Raw genomic sequence first — 20426 nt, 5'->3', positions numbered from 1 at the left:
TCTGCCATAATTTTTGTAAAGACCCGCGGAGCTGAAGAGATGCCGAAGGGCAGAACGTTGAACTGGAAGTGACTGATTTGCTGCCCCTGTGAGACTGCGAATCTGAATAATTTCCTGTGTTCTGGGTGGATTGGTACATGATAGTACGCATCCCTCAGATCCACCATCGCCATTACCCAATTCTGTCCGATGAGGGGAATCAATGATCTGATTGATTCCATCTTGAATCTTCTGTAACTGACAGATTTGTTCAATGGCTTTAGATTTATAATGATTCTGTTTTTCCCCGACGGTTTTGTTACCAGGAAAAGACGTGAATAATGGCCACGTCCTTCCTCCTGTTTTGGTACCTGTGAGATCACATTTGACTGGAGCAAATTTTGTAGATCTCTTAGTAAGGAGTTTTGAAGGTGTGGGGTTTGTAGGGAGGTTATTTTCAAGTATTGAGGGGGAAGTCTCTCGAATTCTATTTTTAGTCGATCTCGTATGGTACGAAGGACCCATTGATTTGTGGAGATGGACTGCCACTGGATGAAAAAAGGTGATAGACGACCCCCAACAGGAGCAGCGTCATTGCTTATCTGGGGTCTGTTGAGTCTGGGGGACCAGGATGTTCCTGCCCTTGCCTCCCTTGGGGTAACTCCATCTCCCTGTTTTGCCCTTTCCCCTATAATCCTTTTGTGAAGATGGGCCACGGGGGGGGAAGGGGGTGAAAAAAGAGCTTCCTGGGATTTCTTTGTTTAGGGAGCGATTTCTTTTTATCTGCTGCCTTGTCCAGGATATCATCCAGGATAGGACCAAAGACATGATAGCCCTGGAAGGGGATGCTACATAACTTGGACTTGGAGATGAAGTCACCACCCCAAGAAATTAGCCAAAGTGCTCTCCGGGATGAGTTGGAGAGGACAGCCCCTTTTGCGGCCACACGGACGGACTCAGCTGAAGCATCAGCTAGGAATCCTGTTGCTTTCTGCAGCAGGGGGAGGGAGTCTAGGATCTCCTCTCTTGGGGTGCCCTGTACTAAATCATCCTCGAGCTTACCTAACCAAACAAATAAAGATCTAGCTACGCATGTGGAGGCTATGTTGATTTTTAACAGATTTGTGGAGGTGTCCCAGGACTTTCTAAGCAGGCTCTCTATCTTCCGATCCATTGGATCTTTGAGCTGCTTAGAGTTCTCAAATGGAAGAGCCGTTTTTTTAGTCACTCTGGACACCTGCACATCAACCTTTGGGGTTTCCCATAAGGAGTTATCTCCGTCCAAGGGGAAACGGATTTTCAGTTCCGAGGGGATGTTAAGACCTTTTTCAGGGAGACTCCATTCATAAAGGATTAAATCCTGAATATTTTTATGTACAGGAAATCCCTTTTGATCTTTGGGTTTTAACCCTTCAAACATTTCGTCCTGTACAGTAAGCTTAATTTCTTCATCCTCCACCCCCATGGTGCCCCTTACTATACTAATCACGTCACCCATATCCTCAGAATTGAAGTAATACTTTTTGCTCTCTGATTTAGGGGTGGGGGTGGAAGTGGAACCCTCATTCTCCCAAACATCCTCCGAACCCGAGGATTTAAATCTATCCTGAGTTAAGAGTCAGACTCCACAGGTGCCTTTTTCCTCTTTTTGGGAGGTGGTGGGAGAGGAACCGGAGTCTGGGAGAGGCTGGCCATGGAAGACTGGACCTCCTGCCTGATGAGGGTTTTTATGCTATCCAGTAAAGAGGGCTTCTCAGCGCGTAGAACCTCATCCGTACAGGACTGGCAGAGCTTCTTGCCATATGTAGATGGGAGTCTGGTAGCACAAACTTTGCATTTGCGGCTAGCCTTTCTAGGATCAGAGACCTTTTCTCCCTAAAAGAGAGAAAAAAGGTCCTAAGCCGCTTGAAATATATAGATATATGTATACCATGGATAGCTGGGGCTACCCTGCTACTTACGGTAGGAGGGGGTACACTATGTTCTGCAGATGCAGAGCCAGGGGGTTTGTCACCGTCCATGTCCGTCCGTCACGTCAGACAGGTCTTACCTGGTGGTCCCCTGCACGGATCTTTTAAAGAGGATCGTGGGTCAGCGTATTCTGTGCTCCTCCTCCTCGTAGCCCAATTGGGGGGAGATCCTCAGAAAACGCCCCGAAATGCTGCCCCGGGCGATGCAGGCCCAAAACCCGCCGTAGGCACGCACGTGCGCTCCATCGTGGAACGCACAAGGACCGACCAGAAGTGACACACGTCTCGCCGGAAGTGATGCGCCATGCCGAGACGCGCGCCCTCCCAGAGAGCCCCAGCGTGGCCGCCCGGGACGCCGCAGGAGGAAGCTGGGGGGCTATGGGAGGCCCCCGGCATGCAAATCACCGCCCCGCTATACCCCCAAAGGAGGCGCAGGAGGAGCGGTGAAGGTCCCGAGTCCCGGCAAAGCGAGGAGACGGGAGCAGCATAAGAGGAGGGGAGCCTGACCTCAGGTGCCCGGCTTATCTAGGTATGTGTGGAGCTCCGATCGCTGGCCACGGGAGCCCCTTCAGATCCTCTTCATGCCCCATAGGGGACAGGAAAACACTGGTGGTTGCAGGAAGGGGAGGGGTATTTAACCTCTGTGTTCCTGTCCCCTATTAGGGCGGGGAAGACAACCTCCGAAGTGGCTGTCGTGGAATGTGACTAGAGAAAGGTAGATTTTTGGGGCACAATGTGACCATTTTCACTTAGGGATGTACTCACTTATGTTGCCAATGGTTAAGACATTAATTGTGTGTCAAGTTAGTTTGTCAGGAGCCAGGTCTAGTTTCTGTTGACCCTGCAGCATTATGGTATCCCACAAATTAATTCCCCCCTCCCAAATATCTCAACATTCAGAAAGGTCACCGATTTACCCCCCATTACTTTTTCCACATATTTATCAGAGTCCAAATATTGGCATTTATTTCCAAACAACTATCTCTATGAAAGACAATTTTATTTTTACAAAACCCCATGACCTTAGGTTCTTGGTTATAGTTCCCTACAAATGTCCCAGAAATTAATTTTTTGGGGGAATATAACCATGAATATGAGCTTGGTAAAAAAAAAAAAAAAAGTGCCATCTTCCAAGACCCACAGGGTCTCCGTTTTTTGAGATCTGACAATTTAATGGATACCATCTTGGGGTAAATACGATCTTTTGATCGCATTAATAGTGGCATTTTGATTTTTTCTTCTCGTTATTCTGTTTACAGACTGGATTACCTCTTTTTATATTTTGAACGGGCGTTTCTAAACGCAGTGATACCAAATTTTTTTTTTGCATTGTTTTATTTTAAATGATGCAAAAAGGGAGGGGATTTGAACTTTTATATATTTAGAATTTTTTTTTTTTTTTTACTTTTTACTTGCTTTAATAGACTTCGAAGGAGACTTGAAGCCGCAATCTTCCGATTGCTTGTACTACACATAGCGGGGCTCCAGTACTGCTATGTGTAGCAGAAATGATCATCTGGCTATGAACACCAACTCACAGCAGATCGGCAATCACAACCACGGGGATCTCACACCAACTCATAGCAGATCGGCAATCACAACCACGGGGATCTCCTGCAGACGCATCGGCATGTGCCTGAAAAGTTGTAGGCTCTCCGCAGCTCACATCAAAGAGGGGAAGGCGACTTATGACCTACCCATATGTCATAGGTCATAAAGGCGTTAGTGTCTTGTCAATACTTTCTTGCTTTAATTTTCTAAACACTTTTTGTCATTTATTGCCCTCCACACCACTTACAGCTCTATATAACCATAGTTAACACGTTTTTTGCCTATTTCTATCTTGTTTATTCCCATTGAGTATATGTTGTGCACAGGTCCTATTCAGGCTCTTCTTATAAAAGTATTCAATTTGCTTGGAGCACTTATTTCTCAGGACACTGTCCCAGTTTATGGCACTAAGAACATCTCTCTCTCGTTAGAAATGCGTTGTTCTGAAGTTTAGTATCTTTGCAACGCCTCTACTATACACCATGTTCCAAATTATTATGCAAATGATACTTTTCTCGGATTTTCCTAAATGATCGGTGCAAATGATAGTCAGTCTAATAAAAGTCATCACCCGTTAGAGCATACATCGAATTTTATTGAAGAAACCTCCCAGTGATAACAGTATTATCTCCAAAATTAATAAAAACTCAAAATGCACTGTTCCAAATTATTAGGCACAGTAGAATTTCTAAACATGTGATATGTTTTAAAGAACTGAAAATGCTCATTTGTGTTATTTGCAGCATTAGGTCACATTCACTGAACAAAAAAGCTATTTAACTCCAAAACATCCTAACAGGCCAAGTTATATGTTAACATAGGAACCCTTCTTTGATATCACCTTCACAATTCTTGCATCCATTGAACTTGTGCGTTTTTGGAGAGTTTCTGCTTGTATTTCTTTGCATGAAGTCAGAATAGTCTCCCAGAGCTGCTCTTTTGATGTGAACTGCCTCCCACCCTCATAGATCGCTATTCTTTCTGTGTTCATTGTGATTGATCTAGGCTGCTGTACACACATACAGCAGCCCTGCCCTGCCCTAGGCTCTGTTTGATTGTGTACCTGTATCTAAGCCTGTCTCACCCTTCATCTGTGGGGCTGGTTAGGCAGTGTAGAGGATGGACCTGAAATGTCTATGTCCGGACCTGGTCATCCTTTATCTGCCTTGCCCTTTCTGGCACCATGGGAGTGATTCAGAAATGCTTCAGGTACAGCTTGCATTTAATGTGGTCTTGCTTTTAATACATTTAGGAGGCCTTTATGGCACAGTGAATATAAAAAATGTAGAGTAGGACTGCCCCATTATGAGAATGCCTTGGCGTGGCGGGGTGGCTCAAAGAATTGATCAATTGTTTGCTAAATGTCTCATTTTGAAATACAGTTAGAAATCAATATGTGCACTTTATGTTCTGACCATAGGCAGCGCTGGCTTTCCCCCCTTTTTATTCTGTGCTCTGTTTCAGTCACAAATCTCTTCACAGTATGATGATCACTCTTAAGTTTTCGTGAAATATCTAATGTTCTCATCCTTTGACCAAGGCATTGCACTATTTGATGTTTTTTGGCAGCAGAGAGATCCTTTAAATTTCCCATATTGCTTGAAACCTGTGGCCTGCTTAATAATGTGGAACATCATTTTTTAAGTAGTTATCCTTTAATTAGAATCACCTGGAAAACTAATTATCCCATGTGTTTAAGATTGATTTCAGTGATCCATTGAGCCCTGAGACACAATACCATCCACGAGTTTATTTGAAAAACAAAACAATTAAATATTTATGACACTTAACCCCTTCGTGACATGCGCCGTACTAGTACGGCGCTGCCGGCACTGCATTAGTGCCAGCCGCAGTACTAGTACGGCGCATCGATCACCGCGGTCTCGCGCTGAGCGCCGCGGTGATCGGGTGCGGGTGTCAGCTGTATATGACAGCTGACACCCCGCAGCAATGCCCACGATCGGCGCTGTCGCCGATCGCGGGCATTTAACCCCTCTGATGCCGCTGTCAATAGTGACAGCGGCATAGAGGGGGATCGCGCAGGGACGGGGGCTCCCTGCGCTCTCCCACCGGAGCAGCGCGATGAGATCGCGCTACTCCGGTGACCTGGAAGGAGTCCCCGGATCCAAGATGGCCGCGGGACTCCTTCCGGGTCATAAGATGACCCTGCTTGCCGGCGTCTGCTGAGAATCCTCATAGCAGGCGCCGGCAAGCCTCTGTTACGTGCCTGTCACATCGGTGATCAGACCGAGTGCTATGCACACGGTCTGATCACCGATCTGTGATGTCCCCTCCTGGGACAAAGTAAAAAAGTAAAAAAAAATTTTTTCCAAATGTGTAAAAAAAAAAAAAAAAAAAATTCCTAAATAAAGAAAAAAAAATATATATATTCCCATAAATACATTTCTTTATCTAAATAAAAAAAACACCACACAATAAAAGTACACATATTTAGTATCGCCGCGTCCGTAACAACCCCACCTATAAAACTATATCACTAGTTAACCCCTTCAGTGAACACCGTAAAAAAAAAAAAAAAAAAACGAGGCAAAAAACAACGCTTTATTCTCATACCGCCAAACAAAAAGTGGAATAACACGCGATCAAAAAGACGGATATAAATAACCATGGTACCGCTGAAAACGTCATCTTGTCCCGCAAAAAAAAAGCCGCCATACAGCATCATCAGCAGAAAAATAAAAAAGTTATAGCTCTCAGAATAAAGCGATGCAAAAACAATTATTTTTTATATAAAATAGTTTTTATTGTGTAAAAGCGCCAAAACATAAAAAAATTATATAAATGAGTTATCGCTGTAATCGTACTGACCCGAAGAATAAAACTGCTTTATCCTTTTTACCAAACGCGGAACGGTATAAACGCACCCCCTAAAAGAATTTCAGGAATTGCTGGTTTTTGTTCATTCCGCCTCCCAAAAATCGGAATAAAAAGCGATCAAAAAATGTCATGTACCCGAAAATGGTACCAGCAAAAACGTCAACTCGTCCCGCAAAAAACAAGATCTCACATGACTCTGTGGACCAAAATATGGAAAAATTATAGCTCTCAAAATGTGGTGATGCAAAAACTATTGTTTGCAATAAAAAGCGTCTTTTAGTGTGTGACGGCTGCCAACCATAAAAATCCGCCCAAAAAACGCTATATAAGTAAATCAAATCCCCCTTCATCACCCCCTTAGTTAGGAAAAATAATAAAATTTTAAAAAATATATTTATTTCCATTTTCCCGTTAGGCTACTTTCACACTAGCGTCGGTACGGGGCCGTCGCGCTGCGTCGGCCCGACATACCGACGCATACTGTGCAAGCGCCGCACAACGGGGGCAGCGGATGCTGTTTTTCCACGCATCCGCTGCCCCATTGTGAGGTGCGGGGAGGTGGGGGCGGAGTTCCAGCCGCGCATGCGCGGTCGGAAATGGTGGACCGTCGGCACAAAAAAAGTTACATGTAACGTTTGTTGCTGCCGGCTGTCCGCCACAACACGACGCAACCGTCGCACGACGCTTGCGACGTGTGTCAATACGTCGCTAATGTTAGTCTATGGGGAAAAAACGCATCCTGCAGATGACTTTGCAGGATGCGTTTTTTCGCCAAAACGACGCATTGCGACGTATGCAAAAAAACGCTAGTGTGAAAGTAGCGCTAGGGTTAGGACTAGGGTTAGGGTTGGGGTTAGGGTGTCAGTTAGAATTGGGGAGTTTTCACTGTTTAGGCACATCAGGGGCTCTCCAAACGCGACATGGCGTCCGATCTCAACGCGTTTGTTTGCGTTAAAAACGCATGCGTTTTTATAGAAAAAAAACACAACACACTGAAAAGTCACCCACCACCATCAAGGTGATAAAGGGATCCAAACCCTAACCCTAACCCTACCCCTAAACTCATCCCTAACCGTTTAATGAACATTTTCTGACAGTCATAGTGCCACGTATTTCAGTGCCACGTATTTCAGTGCCACGTATTTCAGTGCCACGTATTTCAGTGCCACGTATTTCAGTGCCACGTATTTCAGTGCCACGTATTTCAGTGCCACGATATTTCAGTGCCACGATATTTCAGTGCCACGATATTTCAGTGCCACGATATTTCAGTGCCACGATATTTCAGTGCCACGTATTTAAGTGCCACGGTATTTCAGTGAAATACGTGGCACTGAAATATCGTGGCATTTACGTGAAATACGTGGCACTTAAATACGTGGCACTTAAATACGTGGCACTTAAATACGTGGCACTTAAATACGTGGCACTTAAATACGTGGCACTTAAATACGTGGCACTTAAATATCGTGGCATGTACATGAAATACGTGGCACTTATATACGTGGCACTTATATACGTGGCACTTATATACGTGGCCACTGAAATATCGTGGCACTTATATACGTATATACGTATATAAACGTATTTCAGTGCCACGTATTTCAGTGCCACGTATTTCAGGTTAGGGGTAGGGGTAGGGTTAGGGGTAGGGTTAGGGTTTTTTGGTTTTTTCTTGTTTTCTTGTGTTTTTCTATAAAAACGCATGCGTCTAAAAAAACGCATGCGTTTTACCGCGATTACATGCGTTTTTTCACACATGCGTTTTTAAAAAAAACTCAAGTGTGAAACCAGCCTTATCCTTGGGAAAATAAAAACATGGGGGCTAAAATATAATTTTCGTGGAAAAAAATATATTTTTTATTTTCGCGGCTCTGCGTTATAAACTGTAGTGAAGCACTTGGGGGTTCAAAGTTCTCACAACACATCTAGATAAGTTCCGTGGGGGGTCTAGTTTCCAATATGGGGTCACTTGTGGGGGGTTTCTACTGTTTAGGTACATCAGGGGCTCTGCAAATGCAACATGACACCTGCAGACCAATCCATCTAAGTCTGCATTTCAAACGGCACTCCTTCCCTTCCGAGCTCTGCCGTGCGCCCAAACAGTGGTTTATCCCCATATATGAAGTATCAGCGTACTCAGGACAAATTGGACAACAACTTTTGTTGTCCAATTTCTCCTGTTACCCTTGGGAAAATAAAAATGTGGGGGCTAAAATATAATTTTCGTGGAAAAAAAAATAAATTTATTTTCATGGCTCTGCGTGATAAACTGTAGTGAAACACTTGTTGGTTCAAAGTTCTCACAACACATCTAGATAAGTTCCGTGGGGGGTCTAGTTTCCAATATGGGGTCACTTGTGGGGGGTTTCTACTGTTTATGTACATCAGGGGCTCTGCAAATGCAACATGACACCTGCAGACCAATCCATCTAAGTCTGCATTTCAAACGGCGCTCCTTCCCTTCCGAGCTCTGCCATGCGCCCAAACAGTGGTTCCCCCCCATATATGGGGTATCAGCGTACTCAGGACAAATTGCACAACAACTTTTGTTGTCCAATTTCTCCTGTTACCCTTGGGAAAATAAAAATGTGGGGGCTAAAATATAATTTTTGTGGAAAAAAAAATATTTTTTATTTTCACGGCTCTGCGTGTTAAACTGTAGTGAAACACTTGTTGGTTCAAAGTTCTCACAACACATCTAGATAAGTTCCGTGGGGGGTCTAGTTTCCAATATGGGGTCACTTGTGGGGGGTTTCTACTGTTTATGTACATCAGGGGCTCTGCAAATGCAACATGACACCTGCAGACCAATCCATCTAAGTCTGCATTTCAAACGGCGCTCCTTCCCTTCCGAGCTCTGCCGTGCGCCCAAACAGTGGTTCCCCCCAATGTATGGGGTATCAGCGTACTCAGGACAAATTGGACAATAACTTTTGTGGTCCAATTTATCCTGCTACCCTTGGGAAAATAAAAAATTTGGGGCAAAAATATCATTTTTTGTGAAAATTAATATTAATTTTTTTTTACGGCTCTACATTATAAACTTCTGTGAAGCACTTGGAGGTTCAAAGTGCTCACCACACATCTAGATTAGTTCCTTAGAGGGTCTACTTTCCAAAATGGTGTCACTTCTGGGGGTTTCCACTGTTTAGGCACGTCAGGGGCTCTCCAAACACGACATGGGTTCCGATCTCAATTCCAGCCAATTTTGCATTGAAAAGTCAAATGGCGCTCCTTCCCTTCCGAGCTCTGCCATGCGCCCAAACAGTGGTTTATCCCCATATATGAAGTATCAGCGTACTCAGGACAAATTGCACAACAACTTTTGGGGTCCAATTTATCCTGCTACCCTTGGGAAAATAAAAAATTTGGGGCAAAAATATCATTTTTTGTGAAAATTAATATTAATTTTTTTTTACGGCTCTACATTATAAACTTCTGTGAAGCACTTGGAGGTTCAAAGTGCTCACCACACATCTAGATTAGTTCCTTAGAGGGTCTACTTTCCAAAATGGTGTCACTTCTGGGGGTTTCCACTGTTTAGGCACGTCAGGGGCTCTCCAAACACGACATGGGTTCCGATCTCAATTCCAGCCAATTTTGCATTGAAAAGTCAAATGGCGCTCCTTCCCTTCCGAGCTCTGCCATGCGCCCAAACAGTGGTTTATCCCCATATATGAAGTATCAGCGTACTCAGGACAAATTGCACAACAACTTTTGGGGTCCAATTTATCCTGCTACCCTTGGGAAAATAAAAAATTTGGGGCAAAAAGATCATTTTTTGTGAAAATTAATATTAATTTTTTTTACGGCTCCACATTATAAACTTCTGTGAAGCACTTGGAGGTTCAAAGTGCTCACCACACATCTAGATTAGTTCCTTAGAGGGTCTACTTTCCAAAATGGTGTCACTTGTGGGGGTTTCCACTGTTTAGGCACGTCAGGGGCTCTCCAAACACGACATGGGTTCCGATCTCAATTCCAGCCAATTTTGCATTGAAAAGTCAAATGGCGCTCCTTCCCTTCCGAGCTCTGCCATGTGCCCAATCAATGGTTTACCCCAACATGTGGGGTATCGGCGTACTCAGGACAAATTGTACAACAACTTTTTTGGTCCAATTTCTCCTGTTACCCTTGGTAAAATAAAACAAATTGGATCTGAAGTAAAAATTTTGTGAAAAAAAAGTTAAATGTTCAATTTTTTTTAAACATTCCAAAAATTCCTGTGAAGCACCTGAAGGGTTAATAAACTTTTTGAATGTGGTTTAGAGTACCTTGAGGGGTGCAGTTTTTAGAATGGTGTCACTTTTGGACATTTTCTGTCATATAGACCCCTCAAAGTCACTTCAAGTGTGAGGTGGTCCGTAAAAAAAATGGTTTTGCAAATTTTGTTGCAAAAATGAGAAATCGCTGGTCAACTTTTAACCCTTATAACTCCCTAACAAAAAAAAATTATGTTTCCAAAATTGTGCTGATGTAAAGCAGACATGTGGGAAATGTTGTTTATTAACTATATTATGTGATATAACTCTCTAATTTAAGGGCATAAAAACGAAAAATTTGAAAATTGCTAAATTTTCATAATTTTCGACAAATTTCTGTTTTTTTCACAAATAAATGCAAGTCATATCGAAGAAGTTTTACCACTATCATAAAGTACAATATGTCACGAGAAAACAATCTCAGAATCACCAGGATCCGTTGAAGCGTTTCAGAGTTATGACCTCATAAAGTGACAGTGGTCAGAATTGTAAAAATTGGCCGTGTCACTTAGGTGAAAACAGGCTTTGGGGTGAAGGGGTTAAATCCAATTTGCATAATAATTTGGAACACATTGTACACCTTATTAAAGGATATATGAAAATGTATTATTTTGTGTTGACTATTACTCAAGTGACCCCCACTCATATACTAGCTATGTGGGCTTGCCTACCAGTTAATATTAGGTCTAGCAGTGCCCCCCTTCTTGTTGGGTCCTGAACCAGTTGTGAAAGGTAATGGTCTCTGATTGTTGTTAAAAACCTGTTTCCTTTGCTGGAACTGCAGATTTCTGCTCCCCAATTTACATCAGGGTGACCGAAGTCTCCCATAATAAGGACCTCCCTGGTTCGCTGCCTCCATTTGCTTTATGAGGATATTTTCTGCCACTTCTATTATATTTAGAGACATATAACAAAACCTTATCAATATTTTATTATTCTTTCTCCCTCCCCTTATATCACCCACAGGTACACTACAGTTTCATTGGCCACACATATATCATTCATCACGTAGGATGGGTTTTAGGGACGATTCTACATGTAAACAAACCCCTTCTTCTACAAATCCGTTTTTTTTTGCACTATAACTTTTGTCACTATACCACTGTTGAAAAAAAAAAAAAAAAAAAACGGCACTAGAATAACAGACATGTTTATTGCACAAACTAATAAGCAGCTCTTACCTCCAGATATTTTTGGCTTCCATACATGACATATTGTGGTGCCAGGCTGTAAATCATGTAGCTCGTGTGAAGGACGATTAACAGAAGAATCATGCACAGAAAGAGAAGAGCTTGGGGTCTCGTTCGTTCCCTTCTAATCTTGTACAACTGTTAACATGACAAGTATGGTATTTCAACAATAGTAAAATCAGAAAAGTATATTATTTAACTGCTAGCGTTCAGTCCAGTTCAGTGTGACTATACAGTACTGGGCAAAAGTTTTAGGGAGTTGTGGGAAAAAAAAAACATGCTAAAAAGTAAGGGTATGTTCAAACATTGCACTGAAACTACTTAAAACCTGCATGAAAAAAAAAAAAAAGCAGCATGTGCACTAGATTCAGAAATCTCACTCACTTTGTAGATACAGTAACATGCTGAATTTTTTTTAAACCAAAAAAACAAAACAGTATGAACACACCCTTAGTGCTTTTTTTTTTTTTTTTATCAATTACAACATTTTTATCAATAACAAAATGCAAAGTGATTGAATAAAAGAAATCTGCATCATATCAATGTTTGGCATCACCTCCTTTTGCCTTCAAAACAAGATCAATTCTGCTATGTACACTTGCAGAAAGTCAGGGATTTGTAGGATTAAAGGCAGGCGTAAGGGCAGGTGCAGGTGACCGTGTATTCTCTCACACAAGAGAATCGTGTCAATTATGCAAATCAGAGTGTGATCCAATTCTCTCAGATAAGGAGAAGATGAAGAAAAAATGTCTCCATTCTGGGAAGCCATGGAAATCGGACGGCACTCAGAAGTAATCCAATGGTTTCCATGGACTCATTGATTGGCATTGACAAGTAGGTTTTAAATATTGTATCAAACTCAGGCATGTAGCGATTATTCTGGCGCATTCCGATAAAGAAATCTGGCATGCGCACAGCCCCATAGACATATAAGGAGAAAAATGGCACTCGCCACGTTCTTGCTTGAAAGTCCTTTAGTCTGAGGAATGGGACATTCATGCGGTATGCAGGGTAATGGACAATGGCCATTTCGCCTCTCCACGCTCCTATGGGTCCATGATGCACGGTTCCATTACCCCTTCATACCGCATGAATGTCTCAATATTCGGAATAAAGGACTTTTAAGCAAGAACATGGCGAGTGCTGCTTTTCTTCTTCTCATACGTTTAACTGTTTGATCTCAGCACCGCACCACCTGAATGTTCATACATTTACTATACCCTGAAAAAGGAGGAACGTGTTTGAATAGCGTCTGATGCCGTACGGTTCTCCTTTTTATACATTATCCCATAAACTAACATTGGCCCAAGTGTGATCCAATGATTTGTCAGATCACACTTGGACTGAAAACACGGGCATCTGTACCTGCCCTACGAGTGACCAATTATACCAACCAGGTGATAATGATCATTTTCAAATGTAGGTTGAAACACATTCTTTAACTGGAACAGATGAATAGGAGGCTTAAAACTTGGTGAGAAAAAGTCAAACTGCTATAAAACATGTTTTACATACACAATGGCAAGTCAGAGCATAGCAACAAGACTCCACTGGGAATACTGCATCAAAAAGGTTTCTCTCAGGTAAAGATTTCAAAGCAAACCGGGGTCTCAAGATGCGCAGTTCAAGGTCTTATGAAGAACCACCAAGAAATGGGCAACATACTGTAGAAGACCGTAGATTTAGGAAACTTATTGCAGCAGATGATGAAAGGCACATCAAGTTTACATCCTTTCAAAATTGGAAGATGTCCAAGCAGTGCCATTAGTTCAGAATAGTTAGCTACATCTATTGGTTTAGGAAGTCAAGCGAGAAGTGGTCTTCGGTGAAGGATTAAAGCCAAAAAGCTATCACTTTGACATGGAAATAAGGCCAAGCAGCTCAACAATGCCCAAAAACATGAACTGGGGTGCTGGCGGTGTGGACTGAGTAGTCAAGATATAAAATATTTGGCTGTAACAGAAGGAGTTCACCAAAGGGTTGGAGAGCGGTACAATAATGAGAGTCTGCAGGCAACAATGTAACAAAAATTATTGATGCTGCTTTGAAGGTACAGGAAGGTCACACCAAATAACGATTTGATTAAGATTAGTCCTTTGTTCATTCACTTTTAACACTTTTTTTTTAAACAAAATGCAAAACTATTTCTTTCGATTCTTTCTTTGCAACATTTTTAAACATCTGTGTAAAATTTTACACCGTACTATATCTCTGCATAGATCTTCCATTATCACTTTACAGTAATCAAAGAATTTATTGCAATTTTCCATACAGTTGAAAAAAAGAAAAAATAAACACTATACATTTTTCTCTTTTTTTTTTAGTCATTTGGCTGCTACCATGATACTGTGTGAAGGACATTTCTAAAGCAATTAAGCCTAAAGCATTCACACTTTCACTACTGAAGATCTACGCTTCATGTAATTAGACCACCAAAACAAGATGCTGTGCTTTCCTTCAGATTAAAAATAAAAGTGTTACGTTTAAATAATTTAGAATTTGTCAGGTTTTTTTTGTTACAGCATTTATCAAATGAGTTAAATAGTGTTATATTTTAACAGAACAGACTTTAACAGACATTCCAATACATTGTCACATTGTTTTACATTTTTGTTTTCGCAAATTTGAAATTGTATTTTTTTTTAAATCTTTTTTGAATCTTTAACATTTTTTTTTTTTCAGCACCGGTAAGGGACTTGTGCCGGCAATGATTTGTTATTGCAGTAAATAACAAAACTAATCTAAAAAGTATGGTCTTTGCAGGACGGGCAAGACAGTGTTTGATGGGAGCCTTCGGTGGGTCCCAGCAGCCAAGACAACCGAAAAATAGTGGTGATGGGTGCCGGAAGAGACAGTTTTACACCATTTGCAACTTGTAAATGGCAGCAATGAGAGCTCCTGATAGAGGCCGGTACGGATGTATAACATTTTGAGACCCATAACTTATTTTATTTTTTTTTATAGATGAAGCTGTGGAATAAGCAATATGTTTGACTAGTACCATTTTGAGATACATAGCAATTAGATATTTACTCCATATTTTTGTAGAAAGTATGAACAAACTAAAATAAATGTAGAACTGTTTTTCATTTTTTAAGTCACTCACTGTTAAGGACTAAGAATATTACATAGTTTTGTGGTTCAGCACAATTACTGTAATACCAAATTTATGTAAATATGTTTTGTTTTTTATTTTTCTATTTGTAAAGCCACAAAGGGCTTGATATTTGTGGAAGGATCAGTAGTTATTAAAAGGTTCAATTTTGGGGATGAATCTGACTTTTTGCTCACACTGGCAATATAACACAGCCGAGCACTCCCTGATGTTTTATCGGATAGCAATCGCCCCAGTGTTATACTATAGGGTAGTGCTGTTCTGCAATTATTTTCTCATCTCCATCCGGAACGAGAAAACAACTGCAACATGGTGGCTCCGATATTCGGAACACACGGGCCCATAGAAGTCTATGGGTGCGTGTGATACACCAGACTGTACTCTGTCGTCATCCGAGTGCAATCTGATGTTCCATCACAGAGACAATGGAGAAGATGGAGAAATTAAGTTCTCCATCTTCTAGGCAGTTGTGCTGCGATTCTCTCGTGTGAGAGAATCGGATTACACTTAGACGACACTAGGATCAAACTCTGACAGCGTTTTAGTCCATTGTTATTAGCATAACGGGCCCGACTCTCTCGCATGAGAAAATCTACAAGAGTGTGAGTAAACCCTATTAATTTTAGGAAGGCAAAAAAAAAAACTCAAAAACAGCAACTTTTTTTTTTTTTTTTTTTACCAGCATTGACTATACAGGACAAATAATGATATTGTTTAAAGGGAACCGGTCCCCCCCCCCCCCCCCCGGTATTAACGTCCCCGATGCCTGCGCTGTAAGTTCCCATCATGTGGTGTGAGTCGAAGGGCAGCGCAAACTTCGCATGCCCGAAAAGGAACTTACAGCGCAGGCGCCGGGGACGTTAATGAAGGCACAGGAGGCGGCGCACGGAGGGGCCGAGTGATGGCTGGGAGGTGTTTGTGTCCAGGGGGAAAAGACATGCCCCCAGACAGACTACAGGTATGGCGGGCAAATTAAAAAAAATGTATATTGCAGAGTTGGAAGGGAGCCCAAATAAAAGAGCCACCTTGGCAGAATGCAGCATTAGTGCTGCACAAGGTGGCTCTTTTAGTTAAAACCACCGGGGGGGTGACAGGTTCCCTTTAACACCATTTGTGGTAACAGATGAAGCAATACAAAATGTGTAGGATTTTTTAGGGAGATTTTTTTTTTCCTCAAAGTAAATGATCTTATTTAAAATGGGACTATAAGGGTTGACAGATTAAGAGCTTTTCTCTCTGATACTATGTAGGATATGAGGTCTATAGTGATCATGGGATCTAAGGAGTTGAAAGACTGGACCACACAAAGCCACGATTCTTGCTGTTGCAGTGGGTTCCCAGCATTATGTAAAAGCTGGTTCCTGTGGTGAAAAGCATGGTTCCAGCTTCTGCAGTACATAGCACTTCACAATAAGCGCCAAAGGAAATTCACATCTGATCACACCTGGTTAATATATATGCCAGTTAAAACTTCCCTATAGTACAGCGTAGTCTACTGTGCTATTTTATGTATGCTTGCTGAAGATGAGTGAATAAATTGGCAGGACCACTGTGATTGTATGTATTTTATGCAGGTACTTTAGCATATCCATTCACAAAGTAGTCCAACAAGTAATACGACTGAATAAGCTTGAGCTACAATGTCTGGTTCTGAAGAAGACAACGTTTATTCTTCAACAACTTGGTTAAAATCCCAGAACTACATAAATAATTTCCTTTATCGAGATGACATCCTTAATCGGATGATGCCATGGCCAATTTTTTTAAGGGTTAAAAAGTAGAGCTCTGCGATCTCATTGACCTCAACTATACTAACTAGCAATCACACTGCTGGGTTGATTGATCACCAGCACTGTGACATCTAATCTATATAACTACAGTTGCTCGCCATTCATTACGTGGACACTAGCGCTGTGCCCTGTCACTACTGAAACATAGGATCTTACGCCTCAAATTAAAAAAATACTGGTATGCTGTGACATGTGAACAATGAAAACTTTTACCCCAATCTATTACATAAATTCCTTACCCGTATCCAGAAGAACCATATACCCATATTTCTGATGCCGGCCATTGAAGTAAAGAAAAAATACATAATGATAACTGTAATCAGGATATAGTCAAGAGGGAAAACCTAAAAAGAAAAAAAAAAGAAAACTAAACCAAATATATATGCACCAAGTATCTTGACACACATAATAAAATTAAGTCAAATAAGAGAACACAAAGTTGGAAAAACTACTGAGCAATTACAAACCAATATATTTTTCACACTCAGACTCCTTTTCTTGAGTAGTAAAAACAGGCAACTCAAAGCGATCGTCTTCTTTCCTATACCACGTCTTTAGGTCCACGTTCACACGTTGAGTATTTGGTCAGTATATTTTACATCAGTATTTGTAAGACAATATCAGGAGTGGAACAATCAGTGGAAAGTATAATAGAAACATATGCACCGCTTCTGTATTTATCACCCACTCCTGGTTTCGGCTTACAAATACTGAGGTAAAAACCTGGCCAAATACTGACCGTGCGCACGTGGCCTAACGCTATGCAAACTAATTGACTATTTAATGTGGGCTTACAGCGGTTGAAAGATAAGAATTTACTGCACATCGACATGAATAATAAAATTCTGATTCCCCAGAGAAGAGCCAATATGCACACTGCAGTCTATGTTATTATTCAGTTCAAGATCGAAACGGTTTCCAGTGAATTTCGAAGCTCTCGTTAGTGGGGAGGTAATTTTACTAATATAAGGATGTCAAAGGGATTAGACTGAGCATTATTGGTATTATTCTAGCAAAAGTGTGAATCTATGGAAACTGCAAAATGGTTCTTCATTGGATTTGATAGGATGGATTTTATCACGCCAATTTCTTCATTCTTCCTGGGCAGGGACGTTGTAATGAGAGGTGTTTGGCAACTGCTTATTAATGGGAGTCTGTTGCTCCCAAAACTAAAATTAAGCTATGTATATTATAATATATATATATATTATACATTCATATTGGAAACCAATCAACCATAAAAATCATACTTGTTGTGTAGATTTTACCTATTGCGTTTTATAGTAAAAAAAAATAAATATACAAATCATTTAATTAGATTTATAAATGAGGAGGCTTCAGTCCACCCTCGTGCTCAAGAGCTCACTGCCGCACCTTTCTGACTCCTCAATTACAATCCTCAGCACTTCCCTTTAAGTTGACTGACAGCACTCACTTTGGATCACTGCCTACATTAGCTCCTCAGCCCTAAACACACGGACACTAAGCGCCAAGCACACACAGTAGTGTAATGTGCAATCTCATTCCTCTCCTGTCTACAATGGCCACTTGCTGCACACAGGATCACACAGAAGTGGCTGGCCGATGTCGAGAGGAGAAGGGGATGGGAGACACACTTACACTGTCATACACCACATCTGAAACCACCAGATGTGGTGCATGGCAAATGTGACACTCAGCCTTATAATAAATATATTCTTAAGATATTTTAAAAAGGTATCTGTGTGCCTGGAACGGTTGTATTATGAGATAGTGCTCAAAAGTTAGCACCGTAGCTAAATACAGAACAGTGACTATTTGAAAAAATATTTTTTTTACCTGCAGGGTCATTAAAGTAGACGCTCAAATTAAATAAAAAAAAAAAAATATATATATATATATATATATATATATATATATATATATATATATATATATATATATATATATATATATATATATATATATATATATATATAGCAGACTTCATTGTTTATTTCAGGATCATATAGAAAAAGCTGCAGACTAAAAGTTAGTCTTAACAAAATCCTGTAAATCAGGATTATTAATTTCATCTTTAGCTGGTGTTCATCCAATGAACACAATCTTACCAAGAAAATGGGCCTTAATGATCTTTGTCCCACTACAAACAGGGAAAAGCAGGATGGCTTCTGCAGACAGTTGTCTTAGGCTATGTGCACACATAGCGGTTTTTACCACGGAACCGCAGCGTTTCTGCAGCTGCGGGTCCGCAGCAGTTTCCATTGTGTTTACAGTTAAATGTAAACCCTATGGAAACCGCAAACCGCTGTGCACATGCTGCGGGAAAAACCGCGCAGAAACGCAGCGGTTTACATTCCGCAGCATGTCACTTCTTTTGTGCAGAATCGCAGTGATTCTGCACACATAGGAATGCATTGATCCGCTTACTTCCCGCATGGGGCTGTGCCCACGATGCGGGAAGTAAGCGGATCATGTGCAGATGGTACCCGGGGTGGAGGAGAGGAGACTCTCCTCCAGGCCCTGGGAACCATATTTGTGTAAAAAAAAAAAAAAAAAAAAAGAATTAAAATAAAAAATAATGCTATACTCACCTCTCAGCGCTGCACGCGGCCGTCCGGTCGCAGGGTTGCTGTGCGAGCAGGACCTGCGGTGACGTCGCGGTCACATGACCGTGACGTCGCGGTCACATGACCGTGACGTCACGAAGGTCCTTCTCGCACAGCATCTTTGGAACCGGACCGCCGCGTCCAGCGCCGAGGAGGTCGGGACATCAGAGGGTGAGTATAACCATTTTATATTATTTTGAACATTACTATTGATGCTGCATATTGCTGCATATGCAGCATCAATAGTATATGGGTAAACCCGCAGCGGAAACTGGAAGACAAACCGCGATAAATCTGCAGGGATAACCGCAGCGGTTTTGCCCTGCAGATTTATCAAATCCGCTGTGGGAGAACCCGCAGAGGGACGCCGCAAAGTGTGCACATAGCCTTAGGCTGCTGTCACACTAGCAGTATTTGGTCAGTATTTTACATCAGTATTTGAAAGCCAAAACCAAGAGTGGAACAATCTGAGGAAAAGTATAACAGAAACATTTATCACCCACTCCTGGTTTTGGCTTACAAATACTGAGGTAAAATACTGACCAAATACTGCTAGTGTGACGCCAGCCTTACAGTGAGGGAGTGGGATATGGCTTTACCCAAGAAATTAGAATTTTGAAAATGAATGATCAGTCCCAGAGTAAGAAGCAGATTTCTGTGATAAGATACATTATAAAGTTGCTTATTTTCATGTGTACTATTGATTTAAAGAATGAAAATTAAAGCAACTAAGCTGCAATATAATTTCATGGTTTATTTCTATTACGGGAAACAAAATGACAATGATAAACTTGAAGGACATGCTACTAACCCTTTGAAGAATTGGAAGAATAATATTCAGTGGGTTTGTTATGTTTGTTCCAAAGAGAACAAATCCAGTGTCAATGCCAGCAGAATGGAGAGCTTTGTCAAGGCTATACCAAGAAGAAAAAAAAAAGAAATGAATAATGTTGAAACTCTATTGGGAACACATTAAAAAATACAACAGTAGATATTATGCACTAAAACTTTAGGGCTTATGAAAATCAATTTGTGGCAAGCTTTGGTGATTTGCCCATACCCATTAGGAATTTAAATGTGAAAAAAATGAAAATTCAAAAGTTTACATGTCATTTTTTATTATTCTATACAAGCACGTGA

At 41.2% G+C, this 20426-nt stretch overlaps 1 protein-coding gene across 1 annotated transcript in view; it reads right to left on the bottom strand.

Annotated features, from left to right (window-relative positions):
* LMBRD1 (LMBR1 domain containing 1) overlaps positions 1 to 20426 on the bottom strand; it is a 310836-nt gene that overhangs the window by 103802 nt on the left and 186608 nt on the right. The window contains exons 11-13 of the mRNA XM_077289961.1: positions 20098 to 20200; positions 16938 to 17042; positions 11785 to 11931 (exon numbers count right to left, since the gene is read on the bottom strand). Of these exons, the coding sequence (XP_077146076.1) occupies positions 11785 to 11931; positions 16938 to 17042; positions 20098 to 20200 (355 nt within the window). The remainder of the gene's footprint in view (positions 1 to 11784; positions 11932 to 16937; positions 17043 to 20097; positions 20201 to 20426) is intronic.

This window comes from Ranitomeya variabilis, chromosome 2 (assembly GCF_051348905.1).
Source record: "Ranitomeya variabilis isolate aRanVar5 chromosome 2, aRanVar5.hap1, whole genome shotgun sequence".
NCBI lineage: Eukaryota > Metazoa > Chordata > Amphibia > Anura > Dendrobatidae > Ranitomeya > Ranitomeya variabilis.
This window is presented reverse-complemented; position numbering and strand designations above follow the sequence as displayed.